This window comes from Leuciscus leuciscus, assembly GCF_965113295.1.
Source record: "Leuciscus leuciscus genome assembly, chromosome: 2".
NCBI classification, from domain to species: Eukaryota; Metazoa; Chordata; class Actinopteri; order Cypriniformes; family Leuciscidae; genus Leuciscus; species Leuciscus leuciscus.
In genome coordinates, this window is record NC_138726.1 from 23094136 (window position 1) to 23115735 (window position 21600).

General features: G+C 38.1%; 1 protein-coding gene across 2 annotated transcripts in view; it reads left to right on the forward strand.

Annotated features, from left to right (window-relative positions):
- The first annotated feature begins 4655 nt into the window (after positions 1-4655).
- tdrd7b (tudor domain containing 7 b) overlaps positions 4656-21600 on the forward strand; it is a 28137-nt gene continuing 11192 nt past the window's right edge. Inside the window, exons 1-8 of one of the 2 annotated variants that reach the window (XM_082151652.1) lie at positions 4656-4814; positions 7869-8075; positions 8163-8307; positions 9412-9534; positions 10643-10832; positions 17433-17515; positions 17987-18210; positions 21032-21600. In XM_082151652.1, coding sequence (XP_082007778.1) covers positions 7869-8075; positions 8163-8307; positions 9412-9534; positions 10643-10832; positions 17433-17515; positions 17987-18210; positions 21032-21600 — 1541 coding nt within the window. In that variant the 5' untranslated portion in view covers positions 4656-4814. The remainder of the gene's footprint in view (positions 4815-7868; positions 8076-8162; positions 8308-9411; positions 9535-10642; positions 10833-17432; positions 17516-17986; positions 18211-21031) is intronic. The other variant, XM_082151653.1, reaches the window with a different exon arrangement.

Consider the following 21600-nt stretch of genomic DNA (forward strand, 5'->3'; position numbering starts at 1 on the left):
CTCCCGTATACGTTGCTGGTCAAAAAGTGTGGCTTTCTACCAAGAACATTCCTCTCCGTTCCGTGTCTAATAAACTTGCTCCCAAATTCATTGGCCCGTTTACTGTCACCAAGATCATTAGTCCGGTGGCAGTCCGCCTCAACCTACCTCCAGTGTACAGGAGGATTCACCCCGTCTTTCATGTATCCAAAATTAAACCCGTATTTCATTCTCGTATTAATCCGCCAATCCCGGTTCCTCCCCCGCCGCGACTCGTAGATGGGGAACCCACTTATTCGGTCAATCGTGTGCTGGACTCAAGGCGGAGGGGACGCGGATTCCAGTACTTGGTGGACTGGGAAGGTTACGGTCCAGAGGAGAGAAGTTGGGTACCGGCTAGAGACATTCTGGATCACTCCCTTATCGATGATTACAATCGGCAGGTAAGGGGACCTGGGAACGCCAGGAGGCGTTCCTAGGGGGAGGGGTACTGTCACGGTTCATAGATCCAATGTCTCTCTCTAGTCTCGTGCTTTGTTGTTTACATGTGTGTGAGTGGGTGTGTCTGGATCATTACTGTTGATCAGTACCCAGCTGCAATCAATCATCATCACCAGCTGCCACTCATCTCATCTCCTATATATGCTCACTGCTTTCTCATCTCCTTGTCAGATCGTTGCATGAAGTCTCTGTGTTGTCTGTTCCTGTTCCTGTTCCTGTTCCCGTTCCTGTTCCCGTGCCTCGTGTCCCGTCTTGAGTTCCTGTGTTCCGGTTTCACGTCGTGTTGGATTACGTTTCATGTCTGGATCACGTCATCACTCATCAGAGCACGCTGCACTTCATTCATCACTCCGTGTCTGACCATCGAAGTCCCTGCGCCACCGCCTGCATCACCCTGGATTATTCATCATCATCATCATCATCATCATCATCATCATCTTCATCAACATAATTGACTATTAATAAAGCGCTTTTACTTGCATATTGTGTCCTCGTTCCTGACGTAACAGTTTTGTATAGATGTGGCAGACGAGCAGTCTCGCCTCATTCGCGCAGCGGGACCTCTAGACGCGCGTAAACGCGTCTTTACAACATTGAAATCACTCGCGCCAGATGCTCTATTCGCGTTTGGTGTGAACGCACCTTAACAATAACATTAGAGCGACAGCACTACCAACGCCCACAAGCGACTAGCGACATACAGCGACAAAATCTGACAAGTTAAAACAATATGACCTTTTCAGCTCATCATGAACCTGAACATGGGAGGCCCCTGAACTTGGGAGGCCCCTGGGCTTCAGCCCAGGTAAGCCCGTGCATTAATGCGGCCTTGGCTGTATTCATTATATGAAAAGAAGAAATCATTTAGTTATTTATACATAAATACAGCTATACTACAATAAACACTTCAAATAAATAAATAACTGCAATCATTTGTTAAAGCAACTATTTATAAAAATCCCAGTGGGGAAATACATTATTGCAATTCCACTATGGTACAGCGTGGCCATGTGGCAGCATAGCCTACCTTTTTTTCCATAGTGGTAGCCTATAGCATTGCCATATGGAAACATTGATATTTTCTCAGTTTACAGTAAAACTATGTTAGACAAAGTTGATTTGTGAATACAAATATCTAATTTGCTTATCAAAGATGCTGAAAAAAATAAAAACCTTGAGAAGAGATGTTTAGAAATGAGGCAATAGAGCACTTTCTGTCATTTACGTCATGTGACTTAAAAACTACGTTAAGGCCTGCCTATGAAGGTAAAATGATGCCATAATGAATTGCATGCGCAGGGTAAGATTTGTGAAAGTGTACATAAAATTGCAAGCGTAAATTAAATTTGCATGCGCAAGAGAAGATTTGTAAAGGTGTAAATCGCCTTTCAAGTGTAATAAAAAAATATTTGCAGCATTTAACTGTTATTCGTAAGTGTAATTCATGTATTGTGAAGCTGCAGCTTCATGCTAACGCAAAATAAATAGGATCTGTATTCTTCTGACTTCCATTTTTCCGCGCTAACACTTTTGGCACGGTTTTTGCGCACAAATACGGCAAAAAGCACTGCAGGCCTGTGAACAGCAATTTGCGACCGAAAACAACAGAGTTAGGAACTGCAAAACAGATTTATTGCGTAAAATCAAACTTTGTGTAAAAAAATAAACTGTTGCAAATGTCTATATGACTTGTTGTGTACATGAGGCAAAAAAAGTTCCCGAAATAACCCGATTTGTACAGTTGCGTCTTTCCTTTACCTGCGCTTCCAGTTTTGGCACGGTTCTCTCACTCATTGAGTTTTGCAAGCGCGAAGAGGAGGGAGGGTCCACCTTCTTCATGTAGCCAATCAGATGAGCTTCTCGCTGACTCTAGGTTTACTCTTATCTGATTGGTTCAATAAACACGCCAGTCACCAGAACACATCTCTATCTTCATTTGGCTCAGAAACGTTCTCGTTGCCGAAATGGTACTTTTAGTGCACACATACATGTTAAATAAATAGATAAATAAACAAACAAATAAATAAACATACATCATGATTGCTTAATAAGCTGTGCACCATTAGGCTGATAAGGCTGACTAACATTCATACTGAATTTCAAGCTGGTGTTAACGTTATTGGATTGAAATTTGATATATTATATAATCTGTTACACCACTGAGCAGATGTTAAACTTTACAATCAAAACATTTAATACCCATTCTTTATGTAATAATACCATTCTGATGCAGTGTTTTTCACATCATGTCTCTGTTCATGGTAATTAACACTCAGTTATATATTTTGAAATATTGTCTTGGTCGCACTGTCAATATTCATTCTGATTAGTGATTACGTTCCTGTGACTGAATCAAGCTATTTTATGTAGCTAGCATGAATAACAAAATGCTTTCTCTGTGTCCAGATTTGACTGTAATGAAAAACTAATACTAAATTAAAAACTTTCACAAAAAGTAACTAATTATGTCTGAATAAAAACCCAGCAACCAGGGAATATACAGCCTCTTGATATAGGGCTATACAGCCATCTAGTGGTTGCACGATGGCATTGCAGGTGGTAAATGGTGCATAATTCAGAGATGCTCTTAAAATACAATATTGAAAATTGAAAAAATATTATTGTAACTCATTTAAGTTAAATAATAATAGTAGCCTATGCATGCAGTAGTGCAGATACTTAATTTTCTTAACACACCAGCTCGAAATTCAGTATGAACTCATATAGGCAGCCTAATGGTTCACAGGCTATTAAGCAATCATGATCTATTTATCTATTTATTTAACATGTACCATTTCGGCAACGAGAACGTTTCTGAGCCAAATGAAGATAGAGATGTGTTCTGGTGACTGGCGTGTTTATTGAACCAATCAGATAAGAGTAAACCTAGAGTCAGCGAGAAGCTCATCTGATTGGCTACATGAAGAAGGTGGACCCTCCCTCCTCTTCGCGCTTGCAAAACTCAATGAGTGAGAGAACCGTGCCAAAACTGGAAGCGCAGGTAAAGGAAAGACGCAACTGTACAAATCGGGTTATTTCGGGAACTTTTTTTGCCTCATGTACACAACAAGTCATATAGACATTTGCAACAGTTTATTTTTTTACACAAAGTTTGATTTTACGCAATAAATCTGTTTTGCAGTTCCTAACTCTGTTGTTTTCGGTCGCAAATTGCTGTTCACAGGCCTGCAGTGCTTTTTGCCGTATTTGTGCGCAAAAACCGTGCCAAAAGTGTTAGCGCGGAAAAATGGAAGTCAGAAGAATACAGATCCTATTTATTTTGCGTTAGCATGAAGCTGCAGCTTCACAATACATGAATTACACTTACGAATAACAGTTAAATGCTGCAAATATTTTTTTCTTACACTTGAAAGGCGATTTACACCTTTACAAATCTTCTCTTGCGCATGCAGATTTAATTTACGCTTGCAATTTTATGTACACTTTCACAAATCTTACCCTGCGCATGCAATTCATTATGGCATCATTTTACCTTCATACCTGCCCCTTTAATTCCCATAGTGCAATATATTGTATTTTTTTCGGAATAACAGGGAAATGAGTAGAAATTAATTATTGCCATATGGCAACTCCGTACCATAAAGGTTAACCGCCTCCTGAGGTTTGAATGGGGCATTTGTGCTTCTGAAGCGCCCTCTGGTGGAAGCTGTGTCTCATTGGTTATTAGTTCGCAACATTGACATCATCCTGCTTTCTGTTTTAATAAATAGTCTGCAAAACTGACATGCCAACAATTTAACGTTGAATTAGGATTTAAAAATGCTTTAAAAAAAGCTTTCAAATACTGAAAAAGGCACATCGATTCGCTATTTTTCTACGATAATCACAGTAAATTGCGAGCAAACGTTATTTTCGTGAACAAAAATCGTTTTTCGACCAACAGGTCGAAAAACTCTACAATGAGTAGAGTAGGTCACCGTTTAAGAGTAACGATAAGATATCCAAAACATTGAATGCTGTTTTTTTATTTTTTTATTTTTTTTATCACAGTAAAGGAACCGTACAATAACAGTACAATAGTGTACGTACTGTACGGCAGAAAAAAATAAAAGCATAGCGAAAGTATATGTAATTGTCTGAGTTATGTACAGTAAAGCTGGCAGTTCTTGTACCTGCTTCTGCTGTGTGTAGTGCGCATGCGTGTTGTGTGTGATTACAGATGGGATGGTGTGACTGTGAGTAGCTTTCAGACAGCGGGACTGCCACACACTGCCTGCGGGACAGACCGCGAGGAGGACACCGGCCGCGACCAGTGTCAAGAGCCAGTCGCTGTCATTTTAACCGGCCTGACCGAGCCACATACACATAGAGCGGTAAGACTCAAAACATTGTGGGAATTTCTGGTTTCGCCGCTTTATATTTAAGCAGCTTTGGTGGAAGAAATAGGCGCGTCCGTGTGACAGTTTATTTCAACTATTGTGACTTGAAATGACAATGAGCTAGTCTGCGAATAATCACCCCAGTTCAAATCAGTAAAATAAAACTGAAACACATTTAAAACAAGTTTATAGTGAGATATGCGGGATTTTATTGTCCTTAGGGAGCGGACAACGCTCGCGACAATAGTTGGCCAAATTCTTTATCACGTTCACTGTAAGTTACAGTCAGATCATGCGTTTATTTTATGTCAGCTATCCTGCTGTAAATACACTAACTTACATAGAACGTTACATAAATCAAGTAATCTAAGTATAAGAGATCTGTGTAAAATAGAATATATAAAATAGTTTTTGATGGCGACTGCTGTCAACGATAAAGGGTGTGTCTCTATCTGTCCTGAAAACAGCGGCACGTCAACGTTCCCTAACGTGTCGTTCACACGAGCTCTGACCTGTCGACTCTCATTACTTTCTCTTTCAGTTTATGCGATAGATGCTCTCGTTGTGCTACAGGTGTGTTAGCAAATAACACGAACATTTTTAACACGGATATCATACTTAGATTTTAGATACAAAAGTATATGGATGTGTAAAGGAAAGGAACGGTCACAACAGTTAGCTAAGTTTTACAGTCAGTAGCCTATATTAGGCTAATTATCATACAAAATGACACTGCTGTCACTACTTGGCATGCATGTCAATAACCCGGAGCTTCATGGTTTAGTATGGCATTTATTACAGACATGATCATCTATAACTGTAGTGTGCTAGCTGCTATAGTTCATATGTTTTTTATATATTTTAAATTGCTCTAAACTGCAACTTAATCATTACACATGTGTAATTACAAATATATTTAAATACGTTACATACAAGTTTCAATAGAAATTACTTTAAAGTATGTTTTAAGTTTACATAAATGCTTGTCAGAACATTCAACAGTACACTTTAACCATATTTCAAAGACAATATAATTATGAAATTACATATACATTATGTAAGTTGTATGTTGTTATACAACTAGGCTAGTTGAACAAATTGTACTTTTTTGTACCACTTAGGTAGCTAAGTGGTTCAAAAAAGCACAATTTGTTCAACTAGTTGTATTTAATATGTGTAAAATATTTTTAAAAAAATATTTAATTGCAATATGCAATTAAGTGTCTGAAAACATCACATTCAGATCACACTCAAGTATACTCTTTTAAAGTGTATTATTTATGTAAAAAGTAGGCTACTCTTTTTGGAAGTATGCTGAATTATTATTTTTTCACAAGCGTTTGAATGGTCTCTATGTATACTTGCTGATTTAAACTGCTGGGGTTGGCTCTGACTCTTGCTTTCTTGAACATGAGAGAATAAACAATGTGAATGTGATGAACCATTCATGCTGAGTAACTGTCTGGTTGTGACCGGCTGGTCCTGAATACAATGTGCAATGCTCAATTCATTAGTCACATCAGCAATACCTCCATATCCATGTAAGAATAAAATGACATGAAATGACAATAGAATGGCAATTGCATGATCTTGCTAGTCAATAGCCATTGGTTAGTTATGGACTAAAAAGACTTGATGCGGTTTACTCAAAAGAGTTTAACTGTCAGCGATCAGATAATGTCATTGTTTTCTAGTAGCTTTCTATGTGTTCAATCAATAACACTCTTCATAATAGAGGAGATCAATGCAGGACCTAAAGCTTTAACTCATAAATCCATTAACAATCAAGTATGACCTCTGACCGGCCAGCCTCGTATATTCTTCTAATGTGGCTTTTCAATGATCTGTTGGTGTGAAATTGTTTTATTGTTATCAAATGTAAATGTGCAGTACACAGCCATTCAAAAAATTTGGGGTCAGTTCAGTACAATAGGCCTATATTTTTTTTTTTAAGAAATTAATACTTTTATGAAGAAAGGATGCATTTAATTAATCAAAAGTGACTGCAAAGACGTTTCTATTGGTACAAACAATTTCTATTGCGAATAAATGCTGTTCTTTTGAGCTTCCTATTCATCGAAGAATCTTGAAAAAAAAAATATTATGGTTTTCATGAAAATAAGCAGCACAACTGTTTGCAAGATTGATGGTAATAAGAAATGTTACTTGAGCAGCAAATCAGCATATTACAATTATTTCTATAGGATCATGTGACTGAAGACTGGAGTAATGATGCTGAAAATTCAGCTTTGCCATTACAGGAATAAATTACATTTTAAAATATATTAAAATAGAAAACAGTTTTAAATTGGCATAATATTTCTGTCATGTGTGTATTGGTAGCAGAGCACAAAGAAAACGAAAAGGATGTTAACAACAGTATTTATTAGACTATGCAAAGCTCAGGAAAACACTGGAATAATCACAGGAACAACATCACACAATACATAAACGAAAACCACAGGAGAAACTGAAACACGGCTTAAATACAAATGGAGCTAAATTAAACACAGGTGAAACTAATCAGCACCTAAAGCGTAATATCATACAGGTATAAATTCCTTTTTAGTTGATTTATACATGTTATACATGTTAGTTTCAATTACAGAGTTCAAGATAAATCTTTTCATTACTACTGTAGCTGCCAGTTTGCTAAGTTTCAATTCTCAATGATTATTAAACAGCAAGCACAAACTACGGAAAAGCGGCAGCCCTTCCGGCACACTCAGTGTCTGAATTCACTCACTCGTTTTCATTCACTCCTTCAAGTGGACTATATTAGTGGAGTAATGTAGGGAGTAGTGAATGAGGGTATAGGGTGCGATTTCAAACACAGCTAGAACTCAAACTAAGGCATAATCAGTAACTTAGGAAACAGAAAGGAATCACAGGAAGTAAACGGAAGGAATCACAGGAAGTAAACGGAAGGAGAACAGCAAAAGAGGCTTCTTTTAAAAAAAAGACAACATTGGGAAGTCTTACAGACCCAGAAGTTTTGAATGCTGGATTCAAGACCAAATCCAACACTTACTTTTTAATTTTTTTAAGATGGCGGATGAAGAACTGGTGAAAAAGATGGTACGGGCGGTTCTCCAGTCCAGTAAGAATGGCGTGTCACTGTCCGACCTGCAGGTTGAGTATAAAGACCTGACGGGTGAGCTCATACCGTATAAACAGATGGGATATGCCACACTGGATTCCCTCCTGCACAGCATGCCTTTGGTGGTGAAACTGGATAAAGGGCAGTGTGGAGAGGTAAGACTCTCACTTACCTTTTCAAATACACTAATTCAGCATGTAAATGTGAATACTAAAATGTTAAATGGTAAAAAAAAAACATAGGTGGTGTGCCATGCTACCACGGGGAACGAGATGACCCACATTACTAAGTTTGCGGCCCGTCAGCGCACGGCAAAGAAGACCGGCCGACCTCAGATGGTGAACTGTCAAATGAGAGTCAAACTTGCAGCTCCTCTTGTACTGAACGGTGAGACTCGCATCAGTTTTGTTTATTTCAACGGTGGACCGACACAACACTTTGTGTAATGTGATAGCCAGAAGACATCATATAGATGATGTATGCTAAAGGTTTTACTTTAAAGTACATTATAAATCATTATGTTTGAATAATCTTTTGTCGTGCTTTAAATAAGTACACTTATTTTGATGTATTTACTGTCATGCTAAAGTACTTGATTATAACTGTAGTGTGTTATTCAAATTCAAATTCAAAAAACTTTATTATCTATCAACCAGTGATAGAAATTCGTCTTAGGTTAAAAGGCTCACATATACACAATACAATCACACACATCACAAAACACAATTAATACAAAGAAAATACCGTACAAATATGAAAATAAATATTTGAGATTCCATATTTTAAATATTTGATATAACTTAATTCAATTAAGTTAACTTATTTTAAATGGGCTAAATTGCAACTCAATCATTACAAATGTGTAATTGCAAATGTATTTAAAATACATGACATACAAATTTCACTAGAAATCAAGTATATTATTATTCTTTTAAAAAATATATATTTTAGTTTACAGTTTTGTTGCACAATTGCGACTGTAGACGCATCACTTCTTTTAATGTGTTATCCAGAAGCCATTATATAGAGGACATCATCTAATGTCCTGTGCATCTTGTGTCTTTTTTGGTTGTGCATATGGCCTATTTAAACTCCTCTGAGGATGTGAGCACGGTTCTGGATGTACTAAGAATAAAGATCTGCATTAGATCATTCAGATCTAACAACAGTTTGCAACTGTTCTGGGAACTGCAAACTCACAGTCAGCTCCGGCATTTTCAAACTCACGCAGTCCCTTGATCAGTTGCTTGCCATGATACAGCAGAAAGCCGGCATCTGTATTGACCTAGTGAGAGAGAAAGCGGGAGAGAGAGGGAGGTCTGGAGACTGCGGTGTTGTGGAGAGGTATAACAGAGCCTGCGTGGCTGTTCAGGGGAGGATGGTCTGAAACGGTTTCTTTTTTTCTTTCTTCCCTCATCTGTTATTTAATGACTCAACTGCCGCTGCTCTGCCTGGTTCTCTCTTCTTAGCTCACTGTCCGCTGTCTTGTAGAAACTATCAGCCTGTGGAATCTCAGGAGGGCTGTAGACAGTGATAAAGGTGTTAAATTGCTGCCACCTCTCCATGCTAGGCCAGTTGGACGTCTCGCACTTTTAGAAAGCAGTCAGCTGGAAGGTATGATGTCATTCTGTTACAGTCAGGTTAGTGGTATGATGTCATGCTGAATGTGTATATGAGACAATATGGGTTTTAAGTCATAGTCTCCGGTTGACTGATTATGTAAATGTACATAAATGTTGCATTCCATATGCTTTGTTTTCAAGAATGTATATAGAGGAGGGTAATATTTTTGTTTCATGTCCTAATTTCTAGTGATAATGCTGCTGTGCAGTGTGTTTCCAGAAACTTCATGGTTCTTTTGTTGGAGAATGTGCAGAGTAATACCTTAGATGATCTGATAAAGTGCACTGATTGTTTGTGAAGCGCACTGACATATGTTTGCTCTTGCTTACAATGCTGTTTGATTAAAGGTACAAAGTGACATAGCTAATGTTTTTATAGTTGGTCTGATGACTTTTAAAGGGATATTTCACCCCAAAATTTAAAAATCTGTTATAGTTTAATCTCCCTCATGTTGTTCCCAACATGTAATGAATGATTTTCTTTCTTCCACGAAACAAAAATGAGAAATGAAGCACAAAAGGAGCAAAAGCACCATAAAAGCGGTTCATATGATTCATGCACAATTTTCCAAGTCTTTTGAAGCTATATTACAGTTTTTGTATCAAACAGACAGATATCTAAGCCATAATTCACTGAAAATCTTGACATTCACCTGACATAGCTCTCCTTGATGAGAGAAGCAGTAATATCTGATTCGTGAACAATTTGTTCTTTTTAGTTCTTTGGATTTTTTTCAGTGAATCCATTGAACTGGTTCACTAAACCAACATGAATTGGACTGATCTGGTCTCAGGTTACACTCCTATCACCCATTGGAGGAGAAGATTTTGCATCCAGTGTAAACACAGTGTGATATCCTGTAATAATACTGGTTTAATGGCGGTATGTTGACAGAAATTGTTATTACAAGCAAGAAAAGACACTAAGGAGACAGTTTCTATCATACACTGTAAATGGGTCACAGGACACTCAAATTCTGTCATAATTCTGTCTTGTGGATGGGGCCTAATAGACCCAAAACTATGTGTATTATTTTGAGCTATGATTATATTTTGTATAATGCTTTTTTGATTTAGATATTGTCTCATCTCCTTCATAGCAAAGCCAAGGACATCTCTGAGACAGCCCGATCTTCGAGGACGTGTGGGGCGAGGTGGAGGTCGTGGAGGGGGTCATGGAGACACTCGCACAGGAAGCATGAGGGATGCCCAGCCTGATGGGAAGGGCGGCAGACCCCACAACACCCCCCCAAACACACCCACAAGGAAACCCTCCCTTCCTTCAGAAAGGTGAAAGACTCAAAAGAAAAAAAAGCCTGTCAATTGGAGTTGATAGGTAAAATGTATATATATTTTAGCCAGATTAAGAGATTAATTAATAATTTCAAGTAATTAGAAAGACAATGAAAAATCATATTTTGAAAGATTCATGTACAGCTGATACTTTCAAAAAAACATTATTTCAAGTAAGTGCTCCCATTGTGTGAGCAGCATTTTGCTGAGCAAGTAGCTGAGAATACAAATCAAGTCCTAATGAGTAAACAGAAATGCCAAGCTCTTGATTTCTTCACAGACTCTTAATTTTCCAGTTAAGCAACTGGATGTCTCTAGCTGTTGATGCTGTCTGATTTAATTGGCAGTAACAGAGCATTTCAGCATTTCAGTGTTGTCTGAACCCAGTGCTTGTTCAGCGATCGAATGGAGGGTGTTGTCTGTGTGTGTGTGTGTGTGTGTGTGTGTGAGATCACTTCAGCCAAAAATCATTGAGAGCAAACAACTGACCTCACTCTTTAGAATTGTGTTCTGTATCGCTTACTGTGGCACACACACAATGGCTGTGAGGGTACAGACGAGGGTGGCAGAGTTAAGCGGTTGTACTGGGGTTTGTTAATCCTCCCTCCATTCTCTAACAGATTAGCCATTCTAAACCAGTCCACAATGAATCAGCACTTTCCCTTTGGTACAGAGTGAGGGGGATTTTGGTTCATCTGACACCTAGAATCATATGCAATAAGACCTCCGCACCCCTGCTTTATCACGCTGCAGCACTTTGCCAAAATGTCTGCTTTTCACCATTGTATTTGTTGTATTTTGCTGCTGTCCGTTGAGTTTATGAAAACTGTTCTAGGCTATTGTGCTGTGTTCGGCCGACCAATTCATTAATGATTAGGAGGATAACCAAGCAAAGTATTAAGTAGTATTTGCTATAATAGTATTATTTCTGTAACATAATGCTATTTTGCATTATTTTCCTCTCATAGCTTTTAAAGGGATAGTTCACAAAAAAAAAAAAAAAAGTTAATTCCAAACCTTAGTGACTAAAGTATGTAATATATGTATTTAGGGGTGGCGTTTAAGATAGTTTTGATATATCTTTAAGATAGAAAGTCTTGTATACATCACCAGAGAGAAATCTGTCATTTCAGATTTATATTGTTAAGATATTTCCATTAAACATTAAGAGGTAATTATAATAAATAAATATAAATTTAAACATACAAGGATGAGTCATTCACAATAGCAAACAAAACAATACGTTTTGTTATCGACAAAGTTAATGGGTCTCATTCATGAAACATTCGTAAATATACGAGTAAATATGTGAGTGATTTGCACGTAAAGAGACCTTCCCGAAAACTCTTCTCCTGATTCACAAATACTTCGTAAACGTCAGACGTGATAGTGAAATGTGTGTGTGTGTTAATGAATTCCAATCAGTCGTAAATGGGACGTAAAAGTTCATTCAAAACGCCACATTTTATTTTTAAAGGGATACTTCACCGTTTTTTCATATTAAACTATGTTATTCCCTTAACTAAGACGAGTTGATACATACCTCTATCGTCTCAGTGCGTGCACTAAATCCCTCTGTCTTGCGGCGAAACTTTGTTAGCCCAGTTCATTTAATATGGGCCAAGCAGAGAAGCTACCAAACACCTCCACGTTTTCCCTATTTAAATACAGTTACTCGCGAAGTGTAACTCGACCTAGGACGGTGACACAAAACAAAACGTTGCGCTTTTCTAAGCGTGTAAAATGGATAACTATTTTGTATGGCGGAATACCATAGCAAGTGCTTGTAAGCACTTCGACTTGGCGCAGTAATATCTCACCGGTTTTATAGATATTTAAGATTTAAAGATAAAGATAAAAATTTAAGATATTACTGCGCCAAGTCGAAGTGCTTACAAGCACTTGCTATGGTATTCCGCCATACAAAATAGTTATCCATTTTACACGCTTAGAAAAGCGCAACGTTTTGTTTTGTGTCACCGTCCTAGGTCGAGTTACACTTCGCGAGTAACTGTATTTAAATAGGGAAAACGTGGAGGTGTTTGGTAGCTTCTCTGCTTGGCCCATATTAAATGAACTGGGCTAACAAAGTTTCGCCGCAAGACAGAGGGATTTAGTACACGCACTGAGACGATAGAGGTATGTATCAACTCGTCTTAGTTAAGGGAATAACATAGTTTAATATGAAAAAACGGTGAAGTATCCCTTTAAGCGTACATAGTGGCGTATCAGGTCCTAAAAAATCTGTAAATCGAACAGTCCCAGAAGTGAAAAGAAAATGGTTCGACATGAAGCTTGACTGCAACACTTGTGACTTGCGGACTTGTGTTCCGTTTGCAGATGCTATTACTGGCTCTCATAATAAAAGTAAAAAGAAAAACCGTATGTAATTACTATATATAATATTTTTTCAAAATGCTGTGTAAATATGTACCCGATTAAGGTGAATTAAAATGCAGCCTTATTAATGAGCAAAACGTTTGGATGTTAAACGCACTATTTACGCGTGGCTGGGAGCAGGTGTAGATTTCTTTCGTACCAACTAACATTTAGAAAATACGAACATCTTAATGAATCCGAAAATTTACGCCAGAACCACTTTACACACGATTTACACAAAAATTCGTTCTGCTCGTGTTTCATGAATGAGACCCATGCATACATTTTTTTTTTTGTTACATTTGCTGTCTCCAGCCTGTTTCCATCCAGTTGGCCCTTTACCGATAAAATGGTGTGCGTAATGACATCATCCCTAAAAAAAAAGCATTGTCATATAAGTTTTGTTGTATCGCTAAAAAAATCGGCCCTCCATACATAATTAAGCGTATATCACATTATATTGTATCTTTTGCATCGCAAATATTTAGTAAAATGCAGAGAGCAATGAGACCATTGAAATTTGCCAGTTTACCGCTTACTATTTTCAAGAATAATAGGCCTATTACTAAATTAGTAAATATTAATCAGAAGATCACGGTGAAGCGGGACTGCATGTAACTGCATTTATGTGACGAAGCCCATGGGTTTGTACACAGGGCAGCTCATTTGTCCTCTATGTAAAATTTAAGATCCATAAAAAAGATTGGTACAGTAAAATGTTCGGTCTAATAGCAACAATCTTGAACGTAAGCCTTGAATATGTCACATTTTGACGTGTCCGAGAACATAGTTCAAATGAGAACCGAGTTCAGTAACATCAAATCGATCAAAAACATCAAATTGCTGCTAATATTTTTTTCCTCAGAGATAGATGCAGCTGTGACCTAACTTTTCATTTGTGTAGGCCTATATTTAACTTTTTTTAAATGGTATAGAGCTGCCGTCTTAACAATTCTAAAAATCTTTAGAATTTTTAATTTTAGAATTGGTTCAGATCAAATTATATTACATATTAATACATTGTATTTATAAAATTATTTTATTAACAAGTGCCATGTTTGTGATTTTCATTTGTCAAAGATCTTGCCAGATCTTGCCCATGAAATCGTGATTCAGATTTACAAGGCACTATATTTTCCTCATCCGTTTTGAAACAAAACTTTATTATGTATTATAAATTTTTTTGCATAAAATTATTTTTATTAACAATTGACATGTTTTCATACTTCGTTATAAATACTATTTATATCAATACTTGATCAAGCAATATTCAGAAACAGGTGTAGTTAGCTATTATTTTTCTGATTAACCCTTTTTAGATTGTAAAAAACAGACAAAATTACAAAAAAAAGGAAGAATGATGTTTGAGAGGTAACATGTCTTATTTGTTATGTGGGTGTGTGGAGATGAACCCAATTGCAGACAGTAGTCACAGCAACAGTTTATTGTACAAATAACAGGAAAAACAAAGCCCACGAGGGGGCAAAACAAGACAGGATTACAGGTGACTAAACTAGACTATGACTGACAATTAACTTGACTATAAACTAACAACAAAAACAGAACTTTCTTTAGACAATATTCTTGACAGGATACTCACAAGGTTTCACAATGAATAACACACAAAGTTAGACAATGTACCGACACAGGACAGAAAACATGAGGGGATTAAATAGGGAGAAACTAATGAGGGAAACGGGTGACACAGGTGAAGCAATAATGACAAAACGAGGATAACAAGGGGGCGGGACTAGGTGACGAGACAACACAAGCACATGGCCCAAACAAATGGCCATGTGCTTGCACATAAAACATGGGCCTGTCATGATCCTGCCTCAAGACCAGGGAAAATCAGAGACAGGAAGGCAGGATCATGACAGAACCCCTCCCCTAAGGAGCGGCTTCCAGACGCTCCCTAAGGGAACACTAAACACGTGACATGACGGACTGAGACATGGACACAAACCAACAAAACATGACAAAAACCAACAACGGCAGACACGAAAACTCTGAAAATCAGAGACAGGAAGGCAGGATCATGACATTATTCTTACCAATAGTAATGAAATAATTTAATATACAATTAAATTATATGAATATAATAGATTTAATGCGCCTTTGAACAGAGAAACGGTGCTTCAACGGGAGCAACGCCACAAACGCAGACGCTGTATAAGCTATATAATTATATATATATATATATATATAATTATGTCATGTGACACCATATTTATTTGTTTCAACATTTTGTCGACATAGATTGTGTCGACATTTGCAAAATATTATGTTTCAAATGACAGAAAAACAGCACTATATATATACACTCACCTAAAGGATTATTAGGAACACCTGTTCAATTTCTCATTAATGCAATTATCTAATCAACCAATCACATGGCAGTTGCTTCAATGCATTTAGGGGTGTGGTCCTGGTCAAGACAATCTCCTGAACTCCAAACTGAATGTCAGAATGGGAAAGAAAGGTGATTTAAGCAATTTTGAGCGTGGCATGGTTGTTGGTGCCAGACGGGCCGGTCTGAGTATTTCACAATCTGCTCAGTTACTGGGATTTTCACGCACAACCATTTCTAGGGTTTACAAAGAATGGTGTGAAAAGGGAAAAACATCCAGTATGCGGCAGTCCTGTGGGCGAAAATGCCTTGTTGATGCTAGAGGTCAGAGGAGAATGGGCCGACTGATTCAAGCTGATAGAAGAGCAACTTTGACTGAAATAACCACTCGTTACAACCGAGGTATGCAGCAAAGCATTTGTGAAGCCACAACACGCACAACCTTGAGGCGGATGGGCTACAACAGCAGAAGACCCCCACGGGTACCACTCATCTCCACTACAAATAGGAAAAAGAGGCTACAATTTGCACGAGCTCACCAAAATTGGACAGTTGAAGACTGGAAAAATGTTGCCTGGTCTGATGAGTCTCGATTTCTGTTGAGACATTTAGATGGTATAGTCAGAATTTGGCGTAAACAGAATGAGAACATGGATCCATCATGCCTTGTTACCACTGTGCAGGCTGGTGGTGGTGGTGTAATGGTGTGGGGGATGTTTTCTTGGCACACTTTAGGCCCCTTAGTGCCAATTGGGCATCGTTTAAATGCCACGGCCTACCTGAGCATTGTTTCTGACCATGTCCATCCCTTTATGACCACCATGTACCCATCCTCTGATGGCTACTTCCAGCAGGATAATGCACCATGTCACAAAGCTCGAATCATTTCAAATTGGTTTCTTGAACATGACAATGAGTTCACTGTACTAAAATGGCCCCCACAGTCACCAGATATCAACCCAATAGAGCATCTTTGGGATGTGGTGGAACGGGAGCTTTGTGCCCTGGATGTGCATCCCACAAATCTCCATCAACTGCAAGATGCTATCCTATCAATATGGGCCAACATTTCTAAAGAATGTTTTCAGCACCTTGTTGAATCAATGCCACGTAGAATTAAGGCAGTTCTGAAGGCGAAAGGTCAAACACAGTATTAGTTTGGTGTTCCTAATAATCCTTTAGGTGAGTGTACATATATATATATATATATATATATATATAGAGAGAGAGAGAGAGAGAGAGAGAGTTAATTATAATTAATGTAATTTTTAGTGGCCTGAGTAAAAAATATGGACCGAGGTTCCTTCTTTTGGACCAAAATCAGAACTGGGTTATTTTTGTCCACCTATTTAGGTCTGAGTCTTGTTCTTGGCTGTTTTATAATATTGGATACACTCCATCAACAAATGAAATCTTAGGGGAAAGATACTAAAAGTCCGCTCACACCAAGAATGATAACTATAAAGAGAACTATAACGATGTGTGCACACACCAGCGGATGCTATCCTTCTGTTAATTCTAAGCGTGCTCTGCAGTTTAGCACTTTAGAGCAGGATGGACTCTGATTGGCTGTCAATATTTTTATTGTTCATCAACTGGAAAAAATCGTTCGAAAAGTAATGCCAATGATATCGTTCCTCTCAGTTGGGGTGTGGACTCTGCTATTCTTTTATATTTTGAAAGATTTTTAGAACTATATCTTTATCGTTATCGTCATTGGTGTGAACGGGCCTTAAGTTGTAATCTTGCAGTATACAAGTATATAATCGTTATCGTATATAATCGTTCCAAAAGGGCATCTTTTATCAACAAATTTATATTTTACAGATATTACCTGTTCTATAATCTCTTGTTTGTTTATTTTCTAGATCAGACAAAAGGATGACCCTTCCCTCCAGATTTCAGAAAGAAGTCCATACCCATCTCTCCCGAAATCCACAGCAGGGCAATTGTGAGTATATGTTGGGTGGAAAAGTGTTAAATATGCAGACCGCCTAAACATTCTTATCCACAAGAAGCTCCTTTAAAGGTTACAATTATACTGGAGTCCATAGCAACTTCCTCTCCAAGAAAACATTCCAGGCATGGGATATTCATTAAGGATGAAAAGAAAACAGTCATCTTCTGTCTCAAGAATGAAAAAGCTCCTGCTGTTACACAGAGGGACATCGCAGGTCAACATGCATTCAGTTCTGAATTCTGATGTTGCTGTTAGTTATATCTTAAAGCGATAGTCCACCCAGAAAATTGTTAGTAATAGAAAGTCATATTTGTCTGAAAAAAATTACCTTTTTATGGGAGGGATTCACTGCAAATTCATTCAGCAATCAAAATATCAAGCATCTTTATATAGTTTTAGTTTATGGTTTGTCAATTCAGAATTGTTACTAAGCTGCAACATTTATGTTGTTGATATTTATAGCTTCTTCTAACCTGAATGAAAACACAACTCCAGCAAAACCCAGACTGCCTCATTCTGCGCCTTACAGTCCCAAGCTGGTGCAGTCCCGTCTTAAAGAGGTTCTTAACAAGCACAGCAATGGCCTCTGGGTATCCAAGCTGCCTCAGCTTTATCGAGAGCATTATAAACAAGATCTACCCAGCGAAGCCCTTAAAGATCTGGAAAATTGGACTCACATTTGTACTGTAAGTTTTAAATATATCCTGATTAGCCCAAGTCTGTCTGATGCCTTTAGGGCACATTAGTAAGCATTATGTATTAATTGTGGAATTAAAGGGATCAAGTCATGAGAATCTGTTTATGAAATTGCAAAAATGTCCTTGCCAGACCAAAAAGACCATGTATTAAAACTAAAGGCGTTTTCACACCTGACTCGTTTGGAGTGCTTGTTTCAGAACTTGGCATGTTTTCTCCCTTCCCTTCGGTTTGTTTAGGAATATTTAATGCGGCAATCACACTTGGATCTGCACCAAAATAATCAGTCAAAGATCACCTGAACAAGGTAGTCTCGTTCTGATTTAAAACAAACTCTGGAGCAGTTCTCTCGTAGTGACATAGCAATCCAACTCAACAGACTAACCAAACAAGCTTTATGCATTATGTAAAAAAACGGCAGTGTCTAATTCTGTGGGTGAGCACATTTCTGCTTCATCTTAAAATGTCCAATACGGGTGAAGAATGCAAGAATGCTGTCCCGACCAAGCCCTAATTTCTGCTCTAACTGATAAATTATATATGATATAAATATTAAGCCCTGTTCGGACGGGATTAACTTTACAAGGGTAGATGGAGTAATGTCATTTTACCACAGGACGTCTGTAATATTAATTCGCACGGGATTAGTATTACCTATAGGGACCTCCGGTAATTTGTAATAATCGCAGAGGTCGTCTGTGATTTTTATCCCGTGCGAATCTGCCATGTCTGTAAACATGTCTGTAAAAATTCCCCCGAAAATTACCTACCGTATTTCGGCCAACACAGGGGTCCTCTGATAATACCAGTCCCGTGCGAATCCCCATGTCTGTGATTTGGGCTGTTTTTCTGTGAGCCTATCGTTTCCTAAAGAACGTAATAACCATTATGGGCCGTTTAACAGTCCATTTTACATCTGTATTAAAACTATATTAACAATAAAATCTCTCGAAATGCTCTACTCCAATCCGATTATAGTTTTTCTCCAATAAAAACTATGAAGTGCTGCAAAAGAGAAAACAAACTACAGTAAAGACGTGATCCGGAAGCTCAACTCGGACCGTTGTCATGGAAACGTCAAATTAAGTATTTTGGCGCAACATGGAAGCTCTTTTGCAAAGTTTGGACGCTTTTTGTGGTAGTGTAATTTAGTAGTCTGTATCGTGGAGCATTTCTTTGTCTCACACGGCCTCTAAAGACGTCCATCCTGTAAGTATCTCAAGAAATCAAAGTGTGAAAGAGTAAAAATTATATAAAATGAAATAAACCAAATAAAATGAATAGAAAAACAAGCCTATCGCGACGTTTCGGTATTTATAATACCTTCTTCAGGCAGGCTTGTTGTAAATATGAACAAAGAATAAAAGAAAAGAAGATATATTATATATTTATACAATAATATCATATTCTATAATATATATCATATATTTCTCTAATAAATTGGTTTTAAATAAGTTCTTTTTTTGAATTGCAATACTGCAGCGCGATCTTCGTTTCAGCACGTTCAGCTAGTGAAGTGTGAATGGGTGGGCGCATGCTGTAAAGTCCGTAAACTCAAGGGAATTACGAACATTTATTTGCCCGTGTGAATGAGCCACCAAAAACACAGACGTCAGGGAGTAATTTCTTAGTTACAGAGGGCCAGGGGTAATACTAATCCCGTGCGAATAGGGCTTAATTTGCACAGGATAAGATATCTCAGTAAAACTAGCAGAAGTGGGAGGGGTAACTCGATTTACGCACCGCAGTCACCCTCATGTCGTCATGTGTGTATTACGTTGCTTCCTGATATCACGTGAGCAAACACATATAACCTATATTTATATAAAACAGTTATGTCCGGTCGAACGTCATATTAATTAACTTCAGATTGGATTGTGTTGGTAATAGGCACTTACCTACGCTAAAAGATGTTTCGTGCCTCTAACAAGTGCTTTCAATCTTCTTTCTGATCTTAATGGTATGTGGAAAACACACAGACACAAAACTTGAGTTTTGCTAGACTTGTCCCAGCGTCTAGACGCAACTGAATGCTTTTTCAAGTGTCTCCATACTCGAAAAACCACAGGAAACTACTTTTAAACATGAAATGACAAAATATTTACGGACATATTTACAGCAGGTCTATTCGCACGGGATTAGTATTAGGCTACCTGAGGTCATTTTTCCGGACCTTTTTACTGAAGGTAAAAGTCGCCATAATCTTTACTGACATTGTCTGTAAAGATTACTGAGATGGCACATTCGGATGGCACTAAAATCACTGAGAAGCTCTGGTAATTATTACTTTACCCCACCTCTCCATGTTAAACTAGTCTGTCCGAATAGGGCTGTAAAGTGGGAATCAAGGCTTATTTACATTTATACTGTATATGTGCATATGTATTGACAGCTAGTCTGCATAAACACATTTAGAGACACTCTGAAATGTTGCCTTTAACATAACATGTAAACCGAATAAAGGAGACAGTGCACAGCAAACTATCTACAGGTCTGAAAACGTCCCAAGACTCAAAAACATCATTTTGAAATCAGAAATCCAAACCCAGTAATCCAAATCCCACATTTCCTTGTTCTGTTGTTGATCCTGGCTGTGATTAGCACTTACTACTATTTACTACCTATTTTGGGGTCAGAGAGAGAATGGAAAAAGGTCAGGAAAAATTATTTGACTATTTTGGCTCAAAAAGCTCATCTAACGTAACATTATAAGAGGGCAAAAAAAACCAAACATTAATTATAATAAATTAGCTCTGTGTAGTTAGTTATACTGTGTAGTATAATAATGCTGTCTTTTTGTTTGGTTTACAGGTTGAGAAACCATGCAGCAGCAAACCTCAAGAGTTGCTTCTGTACCCTGCTAAAGAAACTAGCCAGATTACTCCACATAGTGCTGCTACACCCTCCACACATGACAAATCCCCATCTCATCACAAAAAACCTCAGATTCAAAGACCATCTTCCACCGCCAAATCAAGCTCTCCGGCGTCCCCCAAGGCTCTATCCGCGGACCTCAAGCAGAAGCTTGGAGAGCTGCTCTTGAAATACAGTAGTGGTCTGTGGGCCCACGCTCTGCCTAAACTATATCAGGACACATATAAATGTAAGCTACCAGAGTTTGTGCTGGACCACCTCACCCTGCTTTCAGATATATGCACGATTGACTACCCCATGCCAGACAACCCCAAAAGAGCAATTCTGTATGCAAAAGTAGTGGAGGATGAGAACCGTAACCAGTCGGGATTGTCTGGCTCAGAGACGAAAGAGACAACAGAGCTCCGTTTGAGCAGCCAGACTGTTCCTCCTCTTGTCATCCCTAGAGAGGAGTACCCTTCTGTCCTGGTGGTTGAAGCAAGTGACACAAACAGCGTCATTCTTAG